The sequence below is a fragment of the Hoplias malabaricus genome, chromosome 17 (assembly GCF_029633855.1).
Source record: "Hoplias malabaricus isolate fHopMal1 chromosome 17, fHopMal1.hap1, whole genome shotgun sequence".
NCBI lineage: Eukaryota > Metazoa > Chordata > Actinopteri > Characiformes > Erythrinidae > Hoplias > Hoplias malabaricus.
In genome coordinates, this window is record NC_089816.1 from 31,022,342 (window position 1) to 31,042,898 (window position 20,557).

Consider the following 20,557-nt stretch of genomic DNA (forward strand, 5'->3'; position numbering starts at 1 on the left):
AATATTACAACATACATTCTAAAAACCTTCATATCTTTTGTCTGCTACATACATAAGATAAACAGGACTGAAGGAAGATGATCAAAGATTCAAGACGGGCTAAACAAAAGTCAATAACATATGTGCATATAATATATGTACTATATGTAATATATATGTGTATACTGTGCTAAATAAGATTACGGAGTTAAACAGATTCAAGGCACCAGGAAGGGCCCCTGAGCTAGCTGACTGTTTGACTGAAAAATGAAACATGACATCATTCGTCAATGTTATATTTCTGCAAATGCAAAAAAAAATAAAATAAAATAACATAAAATAATATTCTATTTTGATTTTAGGCTGACTTTAAGCAAACAGGTCTCAACCAGCTGTTACTCAATATGTAGCATTAACACCACTGACTTCCTCATACTCATTCCAAACGAGGCCTGACTGAGATAAAACCAAATCCTGAGATGTCCCAAATCCTGGCACATGAAAGAAAATTACAGAAAAGAACACAATAAAATACAGACTCTGGATATTTCCTTATATGCAAAAGGACACATTAGACAGCTGTCATTACATTTCTATATCATTCTTCCACTAAGTTACTTAGGAGCGTGTGACAGGGTTTACCTGATCCAGCTGGATGAGCTGGGGGTATGCCCCCGGCATCTGAATAGCAATCTTTACTATGTCCTTCTGTTGCGGCATTTTGAAACAATGAAATCTGGCCTCCTAAACGCTGAGAAAGAGCGTGAGAGTGAGAAACAAGTAGATAGAAGAACAAGGTGTGACAAAGTGAAAACCAAATAAAAATACATAGCAGAAGCATTTCCAGTCTTAAAACTAAAAATGGAACCAGATGAAACTAACAAAGTTTCTTCAGAGAAATCACTGAGAAGAAGCACTTCTAGGATTTTGAGGAACCCACACTCTGCATTTTTATCCCTATTGGGATTTGGGATTGAGGACAAATGTAGACTAAATGTGGAATGTGGAATACTTCATCATCTGAATCATGTGATTGTAATTATTAAAGCAGATCACGGTTTTGCAATTGTTAGCTTTCATAATCACATTATTGTTGAAACAAACAGAAGGTGAATTTGGTGTGTCTTTTGTGGTGAAGAAAAAACAGAGCAGGAAAAAAAAAACTGACACAAATGCTATAACCAGTGACTGCTGTCATGATTTTTTGACAGCAACAGGGAGTAATATTTGTTTTTTTTTTTTAACTTGAACATGTTCTTTTGTCAGTTGGAAGCTACTATGTACTTACAACCAACTACAGAAAATTCATATGGCATTTAATCGTCAGGAAAAAGATTATATCCTGACAGGGGTCCCTAAGGACCAGATTGAGAAACACTGCCCAAAGGAACCCTCCAACAGAGGATTCTTTATTAAATGAAGAAGCTGTCGAAGGCTTAAAAACCAGCACTTGCATATAAGACTAAAAAAGAACTGTCCAGCAAACCCAAGAAACTGTTTTAAAAGAAAAAGGCACACACACGTACACACGTACACACACACATACATATACACACATATACACACACACACATACACGACAGCTGAGAGGGCTGTTTTTTGTTATCCACTCCTATTTTCGCAATGACACCACATAGTCTGGACCTTCCTCTTTTTAAAGAGAACTTGTGTGCTTGCCTCATTTGTAATCTGAATAAGGGAAGGCTATCTAGGTGATACTACATATACTGGTTTGTAAACTCTAGCTCTTTTACTTTCTCAAAGACACACTCAAGCATATTGACAGTGTTTTTATTAACAGAAGCTTCTGCTGAACAGTTTAGCAGAGTCAAGTGCTTCCATATGTGCTGAAGAGGCCAAATAACACACAGCTCCTGCCTCACTGTTCCTCAAAGAAGCCTCCATCAAAGAAGGAAATATGAATGCCTGTGTCAGTTACTGATTAATTTGCCCCAGTGTCAATGTAATTAACTAGAATTAGCTGTTTGTTTTTGTAATCTTAGACAATGGTGAGAAATACTCAAGCAATTTATATTTTACTACACTTAGAGAACTTGAAGAATCAGGCCTGGGATCGAAAGGTCGATTAATTCCCATGGACCAACAAGAAATAATGAGGGGGGGTGGAGACGAAACAGCACTTTCTCCTCCCTTAACATTCATGGCTGAAATAACTTTGTGTAAGTCACCTAAACCCCAGGTGACCCCTGGGAACGAGGTGGCTGCCAGCTGCTCTGGGTGCATCCAAGTTCAATGCATCTAATAGCCATTGTGTTTTTTATTAGTGTGTGTTGTGTGTATACACGCATATATTTTCACTGTCCTTGACTGATATGACTGAATATATTTGATTAAAGCACTTTTACAGTATCACATTCCTAAGAAAAGACAAGACGTACAGTGTCACTGAAATTAAGTGCCACTCTTATGAATCATCAAAAGCTACTTGAATGGAAAATATTCAGCCTGCAAAACATTAGGCTCCTCGAACCCTGAGGTGCGGTTAAAGCAACTCCTTTGCATCTTAAAAATACAACTAAACTACACTACGTTAAAAACAAATGTGAAGTTTATTTCTATAGGGATAAAATGCAATGGAAGCTTATATTTTAGCACAAAACCAAGTGTAGCCTTCAAATATCTCCCTGTCAAAATTATGGCCCAATATTGACAACATTTTATAGATGTTATCAGGTGATACTACTCTGATACTGTGCAAGGCTATGGTTTGTATCAAAACGTCTTAAAGATTTCATAGCAGTGTAAAATGATTTTTCCCAGAACCATGCTAACGTTCAACTGACCAAGATTTCACATTTTAAATAGTCTCCATACACACTTTTCCCACCCTGGCCTTGACTAAAACCACACACAATGAACTTTCTGCTTCTTATAAGGTTCAAACATTTTGTAGGAGTGAACTAATGAGGTGAAGACAAGCCTAGAGCTGCAGAATAAGCTCAGAGACAGAAAGGCCTGCTAGCAATGTGATGTGTGTGTGTTTTTCAGGCCTCATTCCCAGCGTGCCCCTGCATGCTCCAAGCCCTTCACTGCACGCACACACACACACACACACACACACACACACACACACACACACACACACACACACACACACACACACACACACACACACACACACACACACACACACACACACACACACACACACACACACACACACACACACACACACACACACACACACACACACACACACACACACACACACACACACACACACACACACACACACACACACACACAGTCCTTCCTCTGACTTGCTTTCTTAATACAGGTCGAGAGTTAGGGTCAGTAAGACAGTGACTGATTTTGAGATTACATTTATAAGCCGTGAGACTCACAGACCTCTACAAGTTGGTGGCAGCATGGTGGCTTGCGTCTGTGGTTTCGCACACATACATAGTTCCTCTCTCTGTCACGGTAATATCAAAGACATTTGTCTTTGAAACCTAAACAGCAGACATATGTACAGGCCCAACACTCACATTTGTGTGGGGCAAGAAGGCCTCCTTATTTTCTCTCTGTCTCTCACATTCACGCATACATACATTACATATATATTAATATATTTGAATTACAAATCTCATTTTTGTTACGTTCTATTTGTAGGGTTTTCCTCTGTCACAAAAATCTGCTCAGCTGAAAAGGAAAAAAATAGCTATACTGGAAAATTAAGTTGTCTTAACTTACTAAAAATAAATCAGTTTGATGTAGTACGATGCACAATATGTTTAATAAAGGATCACTACCCAGTTCATACAAACCTTGCACAGAAACTAAAACGTGTTTTGACTTCACTGTTTTTGTGATGTCACAAAAAACAACTTTGATTTCCCAAGTGTTGCTGCAGCATTCTAAGTGTTGACGCTAGCACTGGGAGATAGCTGCGATGCATGAGCTATCCAAAGATGGAAACCCTAAAGAGCAAAAATGGTTAGGTAGGATTTTTCCCCTTCTCTCCTTACCATGTACACCAATAAAACATAACATAATACCTCCAGCCAAGGATTGTGAACGCCTTTGTGCCATCAAAAAAGGCTCTCACCCATCAAGGTAAGGACTCCACAAGACTTCTTAAGTTATCCTGTTTTATCTGGCACCAAGGCATTAGCAGGGGATGCTTTAAACATTTTAAGAGACATGTCGGTGCCTCCACGATCTGACTTTTTTTTTTTTTCCTGCTCATCCCCCAGTGCTCAATACCACTGAGATCTGGGGTATCTGGAGGTTTGGTCAACACCATGAACCTTGTCTTGATCTTCAAACCATACCATTAGTAGTGTGGCAGATCACATTCTGGTGTCGGCGGCCACCATCAATATGGAGGGGTTATACTTAGTCTACAACAATGTTTAGGTGAGTGGAAGTGTCAAAATAACACCCACGTGAATACCAGGACCCAGCACTGCCTCTACCAGCTTGCCCCCCCCCCCCCCACAGTGCTTCCGCGAATAAACAAAGCATACACATGATGTAAAACAAAACGTGATTAGGCCTTTTACTTCCATTGCTCTATGGTCTAGTTCTTATGTTCTGATGTTCCCAAGCCCAATGTAAACACTGTCGTTTGTGGATAGGGGTGAGCATGGGAATTCTGACTGGTCTGTGGCTAAAGCGCCCTATACACTGAGATACCTGTGCTACAGTACATTTTATATCATATTACATTACATATATATATATATATAAATAGCTAGATTTTGTTCGTCATGGGCATCAGCAAATCCTGACTAAAAACAACTGATGCTGGTTAACTGCCTTCCTTCTTTGTACCAGTTTTTGGTAAGTACTAAATATGCATTTAGATACATTTAAATTTAAATTTAGATACATTTTAAACACATTTAAAATGATACACTGCTGTAAACCACGTGCATATTTATATTTTCAGCATTTCACCAAATGACATTTTAAGTACGATTTAAGAAAAAAATACATAAATTATAAAGTTAAATACATTTTTTCGCGAATATGTTTCAAATCCAAACCTAACTTTAAAGGACATAAGGAATCTGTAAAGAGGCTCCGTTTAGTTTTAGACACTGGTTGCACTTACTGCATTTATTCGAACATTCTTTAAATCGATAGATTTCTTTAGTCGAAGTGAAGTGGCCAGATTTTCCAAACAGTCCTCGGTGGTGTGTCTAACGTTAGTTTACTTCTGAACCGCAACAGCATATGTTTAAAAAAAACAAAACAAAGCTCGGACAAAACCTCAAACCAAAATGAGTAAAACATAACGTGAAGCTCTCTGTAAACTCTGGGTAAAGTCTCTCTGACTCCGAGAGGATCCACACCGCTTCCCAGCTGCTGTTTCTCCGCCGATTCGGTTCCTACCTGTTGAAGAGAGAGTTTTGTCTCCGCCGCGGAGCTCCTTCACATCGGAGCTTTTCTACTGAAAACACGGAGCTATTTTCCAGAGTTGGGGTCTTAAGCCTCTCGGAGCGGCTTATGGTCCTCCTGAGTTTAGTAAACGGTATTACTGACCGTTCTCGCAGTTCCGGGTTGAATTGTGTCCCAGCCGGCCGCTGTAGGAAGAGCCCGGACTAAAACCAACACCAAAATACACAGAGACGAGCTCGTTTTTGTACAAAGTGAGGACCTAGGATCTGCAACGCGCTTCAACGATTTAACCCCAAAAACAGGAATAGATTTTAAATTAAAGTACCCCTCATCGATTAATCCCAAAGAAACTAATCTTTGTTAATCAGAATTTCCATATGTATGCAATTTAAAATGTTTCCCAGAAAAAAAAAATCCCCTGAAGTGTCAAAACCCAACACCTTTGCCTTCGTTCAGTATACGCAATAAGTCCCTGCCTTTTTCTCTATCCATCTGGCCTGCACATCTAGGTCCCGCCCTGCAAGCTGATGGGATTGGTTCTACTGGTTTATGATGTAAGAAACCCTGGCTGGCTGAATCCTCCCATTTGACACGGGCTTGGGAACGCTTCAGTTTCAAAACAGAAACGGTCCTTGCAGTGGTTCTTAAAGTGGGGGGCAGCAAGGTAAAATTACAAGAAACATAATTCTCCTGTAAATGTTTTTAGTTTGTTTACGCAGCAGGTAGGTGTCGCAGTCACACAGCTCCAGGGGCCTGGAGGTTGTGGGTTCGATTCCCGCTCCGGGTGACTGTCTGTGAGGAGTTGGTGTGTTCTCCCTGTGTCCGCGTGGGTTTCCTCGGGGTGCTCCGGTTTCCTCCCACAGTCCAAAAACACACGTTGGTAGGTGGATTGGTGACTCAAAAGTGTCCGTAGGTGTGAATGAATGTGTGTGAGTGTGTGTTGCCCTGTGAAGGACTGGCGCCCCCTCCAGGGTGTATTCCCACCTTGCGCCCAATGATTCCAGGTAGGCTCTGGACCCGCCGCAACCCTGAATTGGATAAGGGTTACAGATAATGAATGAATGATTGAATGAATAATAAATTCCAGTGTTATTTGGAAGCAAAGATATATATGTGTGTTTGGACTTGGGAGGCTTAAAAGTATTCTCACAAAAGGGATAGAACCACTGCTCTATCATATAAACCACACCCAACAGACATGTTAACAAGGTAGAATGTATATTTTCACCAGAGGGAGACATAAGCATGATCACATTTTTCATTCATTCATTCATTGACTAAACCTATCCAGTTCAGAATGCGGGTCAGGAGCCTACACAGATTCACTGGGCGCAGGGCAGGTACACACCCCAGAGGGGGCGCCAGTCCTTCACAGGGTGACACACAATGTTTGTGTTAATTGGGCATCAAACCTATTAAGTGTAATGCTAAAACTGTTTTAGGATTTGAGCTGCTTTAACTAAATAGGGGCATTTATACAGCTCTTATAAAACAAATGCCAACCTTTTCAGAACTTTCCACATGTGCCAGATTTATTGTTCCAAAATACATTTTAGTCACCTTCGATTAATTTCAGTTTCAGTCAATTAAACTACAAAACTTTATAAAAATTAATATATCACAGACAACATACAGCAGCAACTTCACCCCTTTCATATTAATGCATTTTTTATTTATTGGTTTTGCTATGCTTTTAGTTTAGAGACTTGCTTTTAGTTAAAAAAAAAAAAAGTCCCAGGTATTAGAAATTGGTTGTACTCTCTGCTTCTTCTACCTCCAAGTAATCCTAAATGCATTCAGTGATGAGTTCTGAGCTCTGTGGCGGCCAGTCTATTGTTCAGCAGTATCTTTTCTTTGAAATGCAGATATTCCTTCTTTGTATCTTTCCTGTTCTCTAGAACTAATTATTGGCAGCTTCATATCCTTTCAGATTCTCAATATTCCTCTGATCTTACAGAAGGAGAAAAAAAGAAGGCTGCATATTGTAGGGGTGTAAATCACCTTTGCACAGTTTACAAATTTCTACATCCCTATGGACTTTTCAATTTGACTTTGGACTTTTTAATACTTCATATTAAAACCAACATTTACAAGGGACAAGGGGCGGCACAGTGGCTTAGTGGAGTTTCCATGTTCTCCCTGTGTCTGTGTGGGTTTCCTCCCACAGTCCAAAAACATGGAGGGTAGGTGAATTGGCTTCTGTCTAATAACTGTCCTAGTGAATGAGTGTGTATGTGTGAGCCCAGATATGGATTGGCGCTCTGTCCTGGGTGAAATCCTAGTGCCCGATGCAGTCCTCCAGGTGGACGGTCGTTCCTGGTCGAGAGTACGCTGTGCGCGTTTGGCTGTCGCATCTCGCCAGTGTGTGGATTGAGTGTTCTGAGCAGTGTGGATTGTAAAGCGTCCTTGGGTATTTAGAAAGGCGCTATATAAGTGTAATGATAGATAGATAGATAGACCTAGTGTATGCACAACTGTGGTTAAGAATGTGAGAAAGAAAATTAAGAATGTGTTCTCACTATTTTCAGAAAGTGATGCAGTGTTTAGTGGTTGAGATGAATCTTGCTACAAAATGTGGTTAGAATACCAACAATTTTGAAGACAATCATCCAAAGGCACCACAATTACAAAACTGTATTTATTTTTTTTTTCAGAGACAGTCATTCTGGTAGGTTACTAATTGGTCTGTATCAAGTGGACCTTGGTACATGGCATAGAGACAGAAGAGTGTAGGACTTTACATTTTCCCTGGACCTGAAGTGAGTGTTCCATCCGCCTGAAGGGAATGGAAGCTACCAAAGTGATCATACTGTTCTTAAAGTGCGATGTTGAGATGAATAATTTTGATAAAATAAAGCCCCCTCTGTACATGCTTAGACCAGCTGTCTACCTATCAAATACAAAAATAAATGGTAAAATGCTTAATGTGTACAACCATAAAAATATTCTTTAGCTGACAAATAATCAGTGAACGAGAGGGCAATACATTTGATAACACAGGATTATGTTCAAACCAAGAAGAGTCATATGCTGTATCTACAAACAGAAGCATAGATGATGACGTATTTCAGCCATGGAGCTGGTATAGGATTTCCCAGCATTCATTTTCTGTATCAAGCCCTACCCAATACATTTCCTTTACACGTTCATACTCATATACAAACAATACAAAATCGTTTTAACTACACTTAGCAAAAATACATATACATTTAAATGCTTCATAAGTGGAAGGCCTAAATGTAGGTAAAAACAAAGAAAAGGTGTTTAGCTTGTTTAAAACAGGATTTCTGATCTGCAGAGTCACTTATACATTTAAACTGCAGTCAGTGAGGATTAAAATCTGAAGTTAGTTGTAGATTTTAGAAGTTTATAAGTTCAGAGTACACTGAATCAGTTTTGTTTCTAGTCATTTTAATGACTGCATATTATATGTTAATGTTTGGTGTTAAAATGGCCGTGCAATTAAGTCACAAAAAGTAAATAAAAACAAAATAAACTAAAATAAAAATGCTATTTTCACAGATTTTTCCAACATTTTGTTTGTTTAAATGATCATATGCCGTTTTAGAGTAATGTATTGTATTTAAATAGTTCAGTGTTTTGACAGGAACCAGCAAGACGCCAGTAAGTTTAATTATTCACTGAAGTGACAAACCACTGGTTCCTGGTACCACTACTGTAAAAGTATCTCGGCCTCTTCATTCATGACACTGATGACAGAACTATGTATAAAAAAAGGGAATTCTTATTTAAAACCAAGGGTTGCTGGTTATACTTTCTGCCTGAGAATCATTAAAAAAATGCAAAGGCTGGGGTGTTGAGTACAATATATATATACACACAACCAGTTTCTCCATGGAGTTCAACACGAAGATCCACCTATCTTCTTTCCAAAATATGAAAATATTAGAATTATTATTACATATTAGAGGTTTAGGGGAGGCAGATGAAGTGCCAAGTTTAGCTATCTGTTCATTCTTCAAAAAACAAGTGTCCCAGGAAAAAAGGGAGAGAGGAAAAAAAAAAAAAAACAGAATTCAGCACACAGGCAGAAAGACATTGCCACCTACAAGCATCTGACTTCACTAATCACTTCAATAGACAATTTCCCATTTCAAAAGGTGAAGTACAGGAAACAAAGGAAAGCTGATATTTCCTTAAAATAATCACCACTGCTGGTGTTTTAAGCTTCTGATGCTGTATTTTTAAAACTTTCATCGTGTACATATCTAAAAAAAATAAAATAAATAAAAATATCAAAACAATGCCCTCAGTTCTGGCTCAAGTGTGGAACTCTACACTGGGGATTCTGGAGGGAAAAAAATGTAATCTCAGATGAGTTAAAATGATGTCACACAGATCCGGGGTTTCACAAAGCCACATTTCTTGCTTAGCAAGCTAACTTTACTTTAATTCAGTCTAACCTTGGACCCACACCCAATAGGACAGATTTTCAGGATACACAGCTGTGGTAGTTTATTGCTGCATGAGTGTCTGCTCCTAAGGGGATCTCTCTGACAACGGGCCTTAAAATTACTGAAGGTTCCTTAGGTTCATTGAGAGGTTAATGAGACCCATAAATCAACTCAGTATGAATGTTTCCACTTCATTTACAACAATCCAAAATATGAAAATGTATGCATTACACCGTTGAGATAAACATATGACGCTAAGTAGGTAACTGCAATGGGTAATGCCCAATTAAAAGTAATCCTGATCTTTGTAATAATTATGAAGGACTTCAGGTTCACCAAAGATAAAACCTGCAAACAGTGTTTAGATTTGTTTTTCTTTTCCGGAGTTAACTTTTAGTTAAACCAATCACATTGATTTTAGACGTGTACAAATAGATTTTAGCAGGAATGGCCAAATAAGTGAACCGCAAAAAGCTAAGCAACTTTTATTACATGAAATATAACCAATTAGACCACGTGACTGTTTTTGCTAATTTTGATAACTTAATAGTATGTTTTCTTAGCAATAATTGGTTGTGTAATTATCTTAAAAAAATAAAAAGAAAGAAAAATTTAAAAAAGACCTGTAGGGATTTCAGTTGCCCTGGACCAGGTTAGATATGCAGAGTAAATCATTATAATGACATAAAAAGATATTTACAGAAAATCCTGGGTTAATATTAGCTGGCTTAAAAAAAAAAAAAAAAAAAAAGAACTAGCTTTTGGAAAAAAAGACCAGGATTTGTAATTAAAGCATGAGCTTCAAAAAGCAGAGTGAGGCAGGGAAATGCTCTGAGCCACTTTTCAGCATGTTAGGCATATACAAAAGAAGCAATAACCAAAAAAAACACAAAAAAAAAAACACATACAGTTCTATATATACACACACATGAAAATCAGCTTATACAAATGGATCTGAAACAGACCCACACTTTACCTCAGCAAAATGTTTTTAATACAAAGTATACTATTTCTATTGTGCGTTTGGAGGTCAAAGGTTGGCAATGGGAACATCAAAAAGATCACAAAGGCCCTCGGTCTCGTCCAGGTTATAGATGTAGTCATGATCACCCGGAGGAGGAGAGAGGCGGAGGAGTGGGGAGAAAACTACGAAAGAGAAAGAAGGAGGGTGAGGAAAAGCTCTGATATTTAGGTCATCTTCCTTAGAAAGTCACAAACCATTAAAGCATTTAAATCACTGTAATTCCAGTTTAAAAACTACACAAAAATATATCTGATATTTTAAATGACCATGATAGGACACAAAGGCACATGATTCTGTAAAAGGAAAGTGTTTTAGTCATCAATATCATTCTTCGTTTATCTTTAAAAACATAGACAGGAAATAAACTCAACACAACTAAAATCACTAGATTCTCTTTCAAGACATTTTCCTTCAATATATTGGTGATTCCAGCACAACTGTCAAAGATAGACTATTTTTATTGCTTTTATATAAAAACGATTTTACATATAAATCGTACAGAAATATCGTTCATCAAAGAATTAATGGCTGCACAGTTCTGATGCTATTACTTCAGTCATCAGTCTTCACATCTAGTAGTAAATTAGGTACAGGTGGCTTGCTGTATGACCAGCTTTACCTTCTGATGACATGAGCTCTTCCAATAGATCTGTACTCATTATTTCTGTGAACACAAAAAGAAAACAAATATGCAAAAGCTGGCAGATGTCTGGATCAAAACTGCACTTAAAGAAATGATTCTAATTTTAAATATTGTAATTTATACAACTTGCTTGATGTAGTAAACCAACCATAAATATCTAATACTATAAACACCAAATGTCACCATTTATTCATATCCTTTCTCTTTATTTTTTTCTTAATGTATCCTCTAAACTGCACCTTGGTCTTCATAAAACATTTCTCAGTCTTTTCAGTGTGGTTTATGACAGTTTGGCTGCGGAACTTAATATGAACCAAACTTAATTGAATGGCTGAAAGCTGAATTATGACTTCCTTATCAGAAGCTCCACTACATGTAAATTCAAGATAAACTATTAATTATAAAATGAAACCATAACAATCTCGAATGTTACCTTTAGCATCCTAATGTCTTTGGTGACGTGTGCATGCATAAAAGCGAGTACGGTTTTGGTAGAAAAGTCTAAAATGCATGGTACTAACAAAACAAATTTTGGACACCACATAAAACAAATGGAAAGAAATACTTAAATGATTCCTTTAAAATCATTCACTGTATTTATAATACTACTGTATTAAAGCAAATCATATTTAAAAACATTAATACATCAAATTTACCTGTTAACTAAGAAAATTACTGAGTGCTAGTGTGGCCAAAATATGGCCAATACAACAGAATCTTTTAGTATTACAGTGCTTTACTGCTCTGTAAACTAGTAGTGGGTGAATGAATTTAAAAAAATTCAAATAAAATTAAAAATAATAATAATAAATAAGTAAAAATAAAAACACCCTACTTAAAACACTAATGTACAGTATTTTATAATATATACAGACCAATTAGAAAACTTCTTACCTTTCGTTGGGTCAAACATTTCTGAAAGTTCCTTGGGGAAATCCAATACTAAATGATTTAAAAAAATAATAATAATAAATAAATAAATTTTTTAAAATAAGAATATAATTATTTATGTTATAGATGTTAACCTATATTCATACATAGAAAAATACAGAATAAAATAAATATAGACCTAGGAGATATATATATATATATATATATATATATATATTTAGGTTTTCAAAATCTGTGCATTTCTGTATTAATATCTGAAATTTTGTTTTTATGCTACGGGTCTGTTCGAGTTCTCACATTGCCTGGACCAAACTAATTCACAGCTCAATGAAAATGTGGAGGCATTTACATTCTGAAGGGTCCGTTTTGATTGGTTCAAAAAGTGCTGAGGATTCTGGAAGTGAGGAGCTGCTGTCCAATGAGGCAGATGATTGAAGCTGCTGGCTGTTCACTGGAGACTTCTGACTGGCCGGCGTTTCTGAGGTGGTGTTACTGGATACTATATCCACAAGGAAAGGTATAAACAACAAAGAAAATAATAGTTTTTAAAATAATCAATCATCACTCAAAACTCAACTAAAACCATGAAATGTGTTACTATAGAGCATTATGTACAGCAGTTTCAATAGGCCTGTTAATTTCAATTAAAAATCCTGTGTGAAACCTGTAGTAGGTGCAGTGGTGGCAGCGGTAGTAGTTGCAGGACTTTTCAGACTGCTTGGAGCTGCGCATACAGTATTGGTGTCTGCTGCTTTATTGGTGGAGGTGGAGGAGACTGTGGAGGCAGTAGAGGCAGAGGCAGGGAGGCTCTGCAGCATGTCCTCTGGAGGAGGAACAGGTAACACTACTGGAGAGGCACTGGAGGGGTCCTTGTTCACCAGGAGGACCTCAATTGGGCCTGAAGAACTCTTTAAGTGGATCTGGTACTTTTTCTGCCCATTTACAACCTAATAAACAAGACGTCGTCCAATAAATGTAGCAGTCATTACCAGTCTCATGTCAGCATGAAACAAGACACTAAATAACTACAGTACATGATCCAAGTAGCTAGGCTTCTGACACTGAACACTAAGCATTTCCTGCCTTCGCTGCTTATAAGATAACTGTACTTTCACCCTCCTAGATGATGGATCAATGCCAAAAGCACAGCAGGACTAAACCACATTTATTAACTGCTTCCCCCACAGATTATCAAATATGACCAGAAACACAATGGCAGCACTTGGAAAATCAAGCAATCAGCAATGCTAAAAGAAACTAGGTCACACCCTCAGAAGAAAAACAGAAGAATTAAACTTACAGACTCTGGTATTGGGACTTCCAGCTGTGTGCCAGAAGGTGCTCTAATTGCTAGCAGAGTGTCACCTAGTGGCGAAAAGTGAATGAAAACACTGTTAGAGTTTCATAGTAAAAAATTAAAAAAATTTACTGGACACCCATTTAAAAAAAATAATAATAAATATACCCTTTAAAAACGTACACATTGCAGTAGAATTCTTGCTAGAAAAAGGTAAAATAACTATTTTGTAAAGTAAATACATATATTTGTATGTTTGTATAATATGGCTTAATTTTAAAATAGAAAATAATCCCTAAAACCTCAGAGTTAAAACAGAGCACATGGAATCAATGCAGCAAAATATAACACTGCAATGGAACAGCTAGTAAACTACAGCTACAACTACAACTGGTAAAGTAAACTACAGCTGAATGTCAACAATGCTATAATATTCAAAATACAGATATTGGAAGGTTTAATGGAGTTGACTAATAATCATTACATCCAAGTTTGTGCTATGAACCTTCCGTTACTATTCTCCAGTGTAAAGACATTCACAAGATGCAACTAGCCTGTGTTGATAACAGTCCTACCTTTAAAACAATTGCAGAGGTCTTGATGTGTTACATAAGCCAGAGTATGTCTTATTAAGGACAAAAGCAAAGAAACAAAAAACGCCACGCATGAAACTGAACATGTATTTGTCACAAAAAACAATTCTGTAAGGGCTGCATTTTTAAAAAATATCTGAATGCAACATATGAAACAAATTAAGGTGGAAATTTAAATCGAACAAGCAGCTAACTTTGGTGTGCCATATATTTGACCTAACTACAGCACACACAACTTGTCCAAGTATTTTGAAAACTAATGCACCACAGATTATTACCACATTTTTATTAATTCATTCTGCACTTTACTTTTAAAATTAATGAGGCTTGATTTCCATCAAGATTTTCTCAATTACTCATCTCTCACAGACTTGTTTTCAGTTAAAAACGTTTCTCGCTTGAGATCTGATCACATTTTGACTCAAGGGTTGAATAATCAGTCACTGACTAATGGGCAAGTCAATGACACATCTAATAAATTCTACATGTCCTGTTCCATCAGAAATGGACACAGGTCTGAACTCTCAATGAAAAATGGCAAACAACCAGCAATCCGTATCTATTCTTGTAAGATATATAGCAATAACGTGTTCACATTTTGTCACAGAGACACAGAATAAAGCTTATAACTTGCAGGTTATGTCACCTCAGTTTGTTAATGAATTGTTTAGTAGGCAGTGGTTAGATTAGCCTATCATCAACTGACTCAAACATAGTTTGCACAACAATATTCACAAATATTTCTGGCAAAACGAGGACCGAAATCAGAACCAACAACGGTAAGATATGGGTCACGTGGCAGTGATTGAGAAAATGGGTGATCACAAATTTGTACATACACTACACCACAAAACTGATGGTGTACACCTTATCACACATGCCCATAAAATTAAACAGTATGCAAAGGATATGGACTATTCTGTGAGTCATCAGTCACATTTTTGATGCTTTGCTGAACCCAGACCCTCTGCTGGTCCAGCTCGTGTTCTCTTCTGTCCAGTTCTTCCAACTCCAGCTTCAGATCTATCAACTTATCAGCAATCTCTCTTGTGTTACAGCCAGGACCCACCCCTCTACACACAGATAACATCAGCAACATAAACACCAGTATCAAAAGGAACATTTACACAGAGGAGACCTGTCAGATTCAAAGACACTCCGTTTGCACAGTGTATGACTCGTGACATGAAAAAACTTCAGCGTAATACTTCAGGTCGGATGCAAATATTCACTCTGAGCTGGCTCAGTCACTAGGAAAATGCTGAAAGATGCGATCCAATAGTTTTCTGAGTGATCACTTTTGCCTCACAAAATATCTATAATATCTAGCAGGCTTCATCTATGGACTTGTAGGCAGTGAGTCCTACAGCCAAAGAGAACACAAGACACGGGCGATGGCTAGTATACATAACAATAAAGCCAACTGAACTCAAACGGATTGTTTCTACAAAAATGTGTGTGCATACATATAGGCTTTTACGTATTACAAACAGTTACATTTTTATCTTTAAAATGTTTATTTACCTCCAACTCTTTGAGGATTCAAAAATGCCTCCTGCCTGTGTCATTGCGCATTTGCTTATCTATGTTCTTTTACTCTCTTTATTTTTCCACAGTTCAGTGCAAAACAAATTGTAATGTTCATTTCTAGGCATGTAGGAAGAAAAATGCCTGTACAAAGAGTTGTTAAGGGTTCTTCCTGGGAAAAAAAAAACATTTGTAATTCATGACCATATGTTGCTGATCAGTCACATAGTGTGCAAACCAAAAACACTTAAACACTTCTGATTACAAAGAAATGATCTGAGTACTTAAAGCCATGTAGTCTGTACATGGCATTTTACCTAGTAATGGCATTTAGTGTGTATAAATAACTTACTTCCACTGAATGCTGTTCTTTGATTTCTTCTCTATCAATCCAATGCCCTCCAGAACATTAGTAATGTCGTAGATGCGCCGCTTCTGCCGTACAGCCAACGTATCAGCAGCCTAAAGTGGAGAAACAATGCAAACATAAGCTTTTTCATTTTACTCTAAAGATAAACAGAGCTCTGCTCAAAAACATGATTCGACTGAATTTGAAAACAGAACATTTAAAGCTAATATATTTGAATGTTTAATATTCTTGTCATGTTGGTGATTTATTTATATAAACAGCAGATATGGAAAGAGAGACATTATCTTTAATTAGAACTACAACACGTATCAGACACTGTAGCCACAAGTGGAAGTGAGGATGAGTTTGTTGAACTCGACTGGAACAGGCTCTGAATGTGCAAAGCCTGCTCACACAATTACACAATCCTTCTATGGAATCTTATGAATGCACAGGGCTATGCCCTCACTTAACTTATAAGATATTTAAGACGTAATATTACTCAATAACTTAGTAACACATTAGCTTTTATTTTTGTCAGTCCGCTAACATTGAAATGCACAATAAACTAGAACAATGTAGAATTTCTCATTCTAGAGTAGTGGCAGAGTTCATGGTTCGCTGAATTCTAGTGGTACATGTGGTAAACAGTGGGCAATAAAAACTTAACTGTTCTGACATTCAAGAACTATTTGCGAAGGAAAAATTACTCTTAACTTTGCTTTAAAATGTGCCAAAACAAAACTGTATTGCCTTTTTTCTAAAGAAATACAGAAGTTAATAATACATTGGTGTGGAGCCTATATGAAGAAGAGCAGTAGTGGGTATTGGATGGAAAGGAAACAAATCTGATTGAGTATGATATAGCACACCATTCACATTTTTGCTGATACATGTGGGGGGGGGGGGGAGTGTGTTTAGGAGTTTAAACATTATATTTGGCCTCATCAACATTGTCATACGTGGGGTAAAATGTTCAAGGCATCATGGGTTTTTCTACTGAATATAAAACATATATTTATTCAAAGAAAGGTCTGAGGACTACCAGTTGATATCTGAGCTGTCAGAACAAATCAAATGGTGTCATGACATCTCTAGATTTCAGCACTGGATACAGACTCTCTCCGGCTCATGTCAGACTTGCAGGGACAGCAACAGAAAAAAAGTAATACATTCTAGCGTTAAAGAGAAGTAGGAAAAGTGGGTTGAACACTGTTTTTCGTTGTGGGCTCAGACTTTGGAACCCTGCTGTTTATCTGTTCCACTGTTTAGCTTGACCAATCATTTAGTTTCGGTCACAATGCTAATAACACGTGGATGTTTTGAAAGCTATTGTTCAGTTTCACACATACTATCACCTACGCCTTCTCATACGCGATTTTAAACACTTCTGACATAAATGAATGGAGAGGGTACATTATAAACACTTGGCAACCTCAGCTCTATAAGGCTGAGGTGAGCAGCTGACTGCCTGTTTTTAGTTTCCTCGCTTTGCTCAAACTTAGGCCGACTTTTCACAACCAACTTTTCCAGGAGTTTACTCCTGATGTGGCGTTTAAGTTGAGAAATTGCGCTAGAACCGAAAATATGAGGCCCACAGCGAGCGAATGGACGCGCGTTTAAAGATAAGTTATAAAAAGCGGTTAAAGCAACTCAGTCGTATTGAATATAAACGACTAACAGTTAAGCTAGCTGCTAGCGTGCTAACAGGGGCGGAGTCTCAAATTAATCACTACTCCCTTCAGAGTGTACTAATTAGTGCACGAGGGTAGGGCAATAACATTCTCTTTACAGGAAGCTGAAGTGAGCTTCTCCTGTTAGAGTTTGCAGTTGTAGAGCATTATTAAAGTTGAACAAATTATTTTACTGTCTTTTTCTTTTCAAATGTGGAACTAGTGCCTTGAGATATAGTATTATAACACAGTCATATAAAACAGTTAGGGGGCTCCTGCTCCAATTACATTTCTAAGCCAAAATATGTGCACATGATTCTTCAGCCACAATTGTCATTTACTTGCTGAATGTAAAAAGAAAGCCTGTGTATGTTTATAAATACACATTAAAAAAAATCAATAAATATATAAAAACTGTGCAGAACATGCTTTTTGTATTTAAACATGCTCTCTATAGAAAACATAGTCACTTATTTTCATTAAAATGTTTTGCATTACATTTTCTGTAACTGTTCCATCCTGTTCATGGTCGCAGTGAGTCTGGAGCCCACCTGGAATCATACCTGACCAGGGCACCATTCCATCAGAGGGCATCACTCGCTCACACATACGGACACATTTGAATAGCCAATCCACCTACCAGCATGCCTTCTGAAGGAAAGCCACTCAGACATAGAGAGAACACACCACACTCCTCACAGACAGTGACCCGAGCTGGGGATTAAACCTACAACCTGTGCTGCCATTTTCATTTAGACACATTCGAAAACGTGTCTATGGTGCCCAAGCTTCTGCATGTAACTATAAGCTGTCTCAAATTTGCAGTTTGCAAGAATATGCAAGTGCAAAATAAAATGGGAGAAACCTGACAAACAGGGGTAGGCAATGTGTCAAAAACACAGAGCTCAAACTTGCAGTATGGAATAAAATGTATATTCTGGCTTTCTTGGAGAAAACCCCCACCACAAAAACCATGGCTGTGTATGTAAAATAGACCATATAAGAATGGGAAATAGCGCCCCATGTGGTGAAAACTGACAGTGAGTGAGTGTGTGTGTATGTGTTGTTGAGGACATTTAAGTGATTTGTGAGAGTATTTGAGGCATTATGTACATGAGTGTGTGTGTGTGTGTGTGTGTGTGTGTGTGTGTGTGTGTGTGTGTGTGTGTGAATGAGTGAGCTACCATGAGAGGGAGTGAGTTAAGTCAGGGTGAACATGAGTTTGTGAGTTAGTGAATAAATAAATAGATGTTAAGTCAGATGCATGAGCTGCTTTGCAAAATATGTATTTTTAAGTGCCCTTAAATGTTGCCTAAGGAACTGCATACATTTCATTTTGAAAAATAAATAGAAAAATGAAGCAAATACTTAATTGTATGAAGACCCTGAGGATTTAGTTTAAATGCTTGAGTTTTGAACAAATACAAAACCTACAATATTAAACATTTAATACTTAAGATGTGTTCATAAACGGTCTCTGGAATGTAATGCATAAGAAATAATTGCATGCAAAATCGCAAAATGATTACTTCCAAATATAATTCTTAACTTAATTCATCCCTAACCCTATAGCCCTAGCTAGGGAACAGGGCACACGCAGTGATATGGAACGCGCCCATCGTGTCATGCTTACGGCTTTGAGATCCAGCACTCCATCCTTCGCCTCCTGGAGCAGAGTCACGAACTTGGTGGTCAATAATCCGAGGCTCTTCTCGTGTCTGCTCGGCGTGGCGGGTTGTAAAGCCTCACCCATCGCTCCGAGGTCGCTCCGTCCTCCCTCCAGTTCCATCCGCTCAGGTTCTCTCCCTGAGAGTTACGTTCAGTAACGTTTATCAGTGGCGCGGTGCGGCTGCAGCGCACTGGGGCCAAACTCAGAGCCTCAGCTTTCCTCAGAGCCGCCGCCGCTCGGAGCATCAGAAATGGGCCCCCACTGCCCAGACCGCTCCGGTGTCCGGTCCGCAAAACACTCTCCAGAACCCAAACGGCCTTCCAAGCAAACACACACTACTTCTACGCGCCGCTTGAATGACTGAAGCCGTTGGAGCGAAGTGCATCATGGGAGGACTGTGGGATCCGCGCCTCTGTTGCTCTCCCGCCAGAGGGCGCCTCATCTTTGAATTCAAAACATACGTTTAAACAGCCCTTAGACCTTTACCGGCTTTCATTTTCTCCTCAGTTTATTCCCCTGAGGAGTTTGGTAAGGCTTTAGGAACCAAAACCAGCTGTAATTTAGCTTTACACCACCATCCCCAACGTCCGTGTCTCTTAGGAATAAACGGTTTTTTTTTGCTTGTGCCTTTAAGATTGAAATATGTAAATGAGCTCCGTTCTGAATGGTCGTACAGTATCGCGCTTTATTTAAAAAGCAATATGAGATAAACACAAACACACAGCAAAGAACACATCCGCATCTAGTTTGTTGCTCCACCGTGCAGATATAATGTCAGAGTTTGTTGATCATCCTCTATAGTCTTTCATCAGTGGTCATAGGACGCTGTTGATAAGATATTGTGGGTTGGTGGACCAGTCTCATCCAACAGTGACACCGGGGTTTGAAATCTCCAGCTGCTCTGCTGTGTCACATCCACTCGTACATACACCACAAACATTCTGCTGTAATTGTTTAATATAGTATGGTATTTGATGGCGGAACTGCGACTAGCGCCCCCTCCCTCCACCTTAAATAAATGGATGTTTTATCATTCTATCGGATGGTTGATGGGACTTTCGTTGCAATCTGTAAATATTCCGCTAGAGGGAGACTTTTACACAGTTTTTAAAAAACCGACAACTCTTTGG

General features: G+C 38.2%; 2 protein-coding genes across 3 annotated transcripts in view; both read right to left on the reverse strand.

Moving 5' to 3' along the window:
- elmo3 (engulfment and cell motility 3) overlaps nucleotides 1-5,545 on the reverse strand; it is a 25,883-nt gene extending 20,338 nt beyond the window's left edge. The window contains exons 1-2 of one of the 2 annotated variants that reach the window (XM_066648625.1): nucleotides 5,341-5,545; nucleotides 622-730 (exon numbers count right to left, since the gene is read on the reverse strand). In XM_066648625.1, the coding sequence (XP_066504722.1) occupies nucleotides 622-699 (78 nt within the window). In that variant the 5' untranslated portion in view covers nucleotides 700-730; nucleotides 5,341-5,545. Of the gene's footprint in view, nucleotides 1-621; nucleotides 731-5,059; nucleotides 5,311-5,340 lie in introns of those variants that run through there. The other variant, XM_066648626.1, reaches the window with a different exon arrangement.
- Nucleotides 5,546-8,003: 2,458 nt separating this feature from the next.
- e2f4 (E2F transcription factor 4) lies at nucleotides 8,004-19,848 on the reverse strand. The gene is made up of 10 exons (XM_066649995.1): nucleotides 19,392-19,848; nucleotides 16,089-16,198; nucleotides 15,121-15,282; nucleotides 14,192-14,235; nucleotides 13,620-13,684; nucleotides 12,984-13,266; nucleotides 12,669-12,818; nucleotides 12,323-12,370; nucleotides 11,405-11,449; nucleotides 8,004-10,907 (listed from the first exon to the last, which is right to left on the reverse strand). The coding sequence occupies exons 1-10, from the start codon at nucleotides 19,545-19,547 to the stop codon at nucleotides 10,792-10,794; spliced, it is 1,179 nt and encodes a 392-aa protein (XP_066506092.1). The 5' UTR covers nucleotides 19,548-19,848; the 3' UTR covers nucleotides 8,004-10,791.
- Nucleotides 19,849-20,557: the final 709 nt, after the last annotated feature.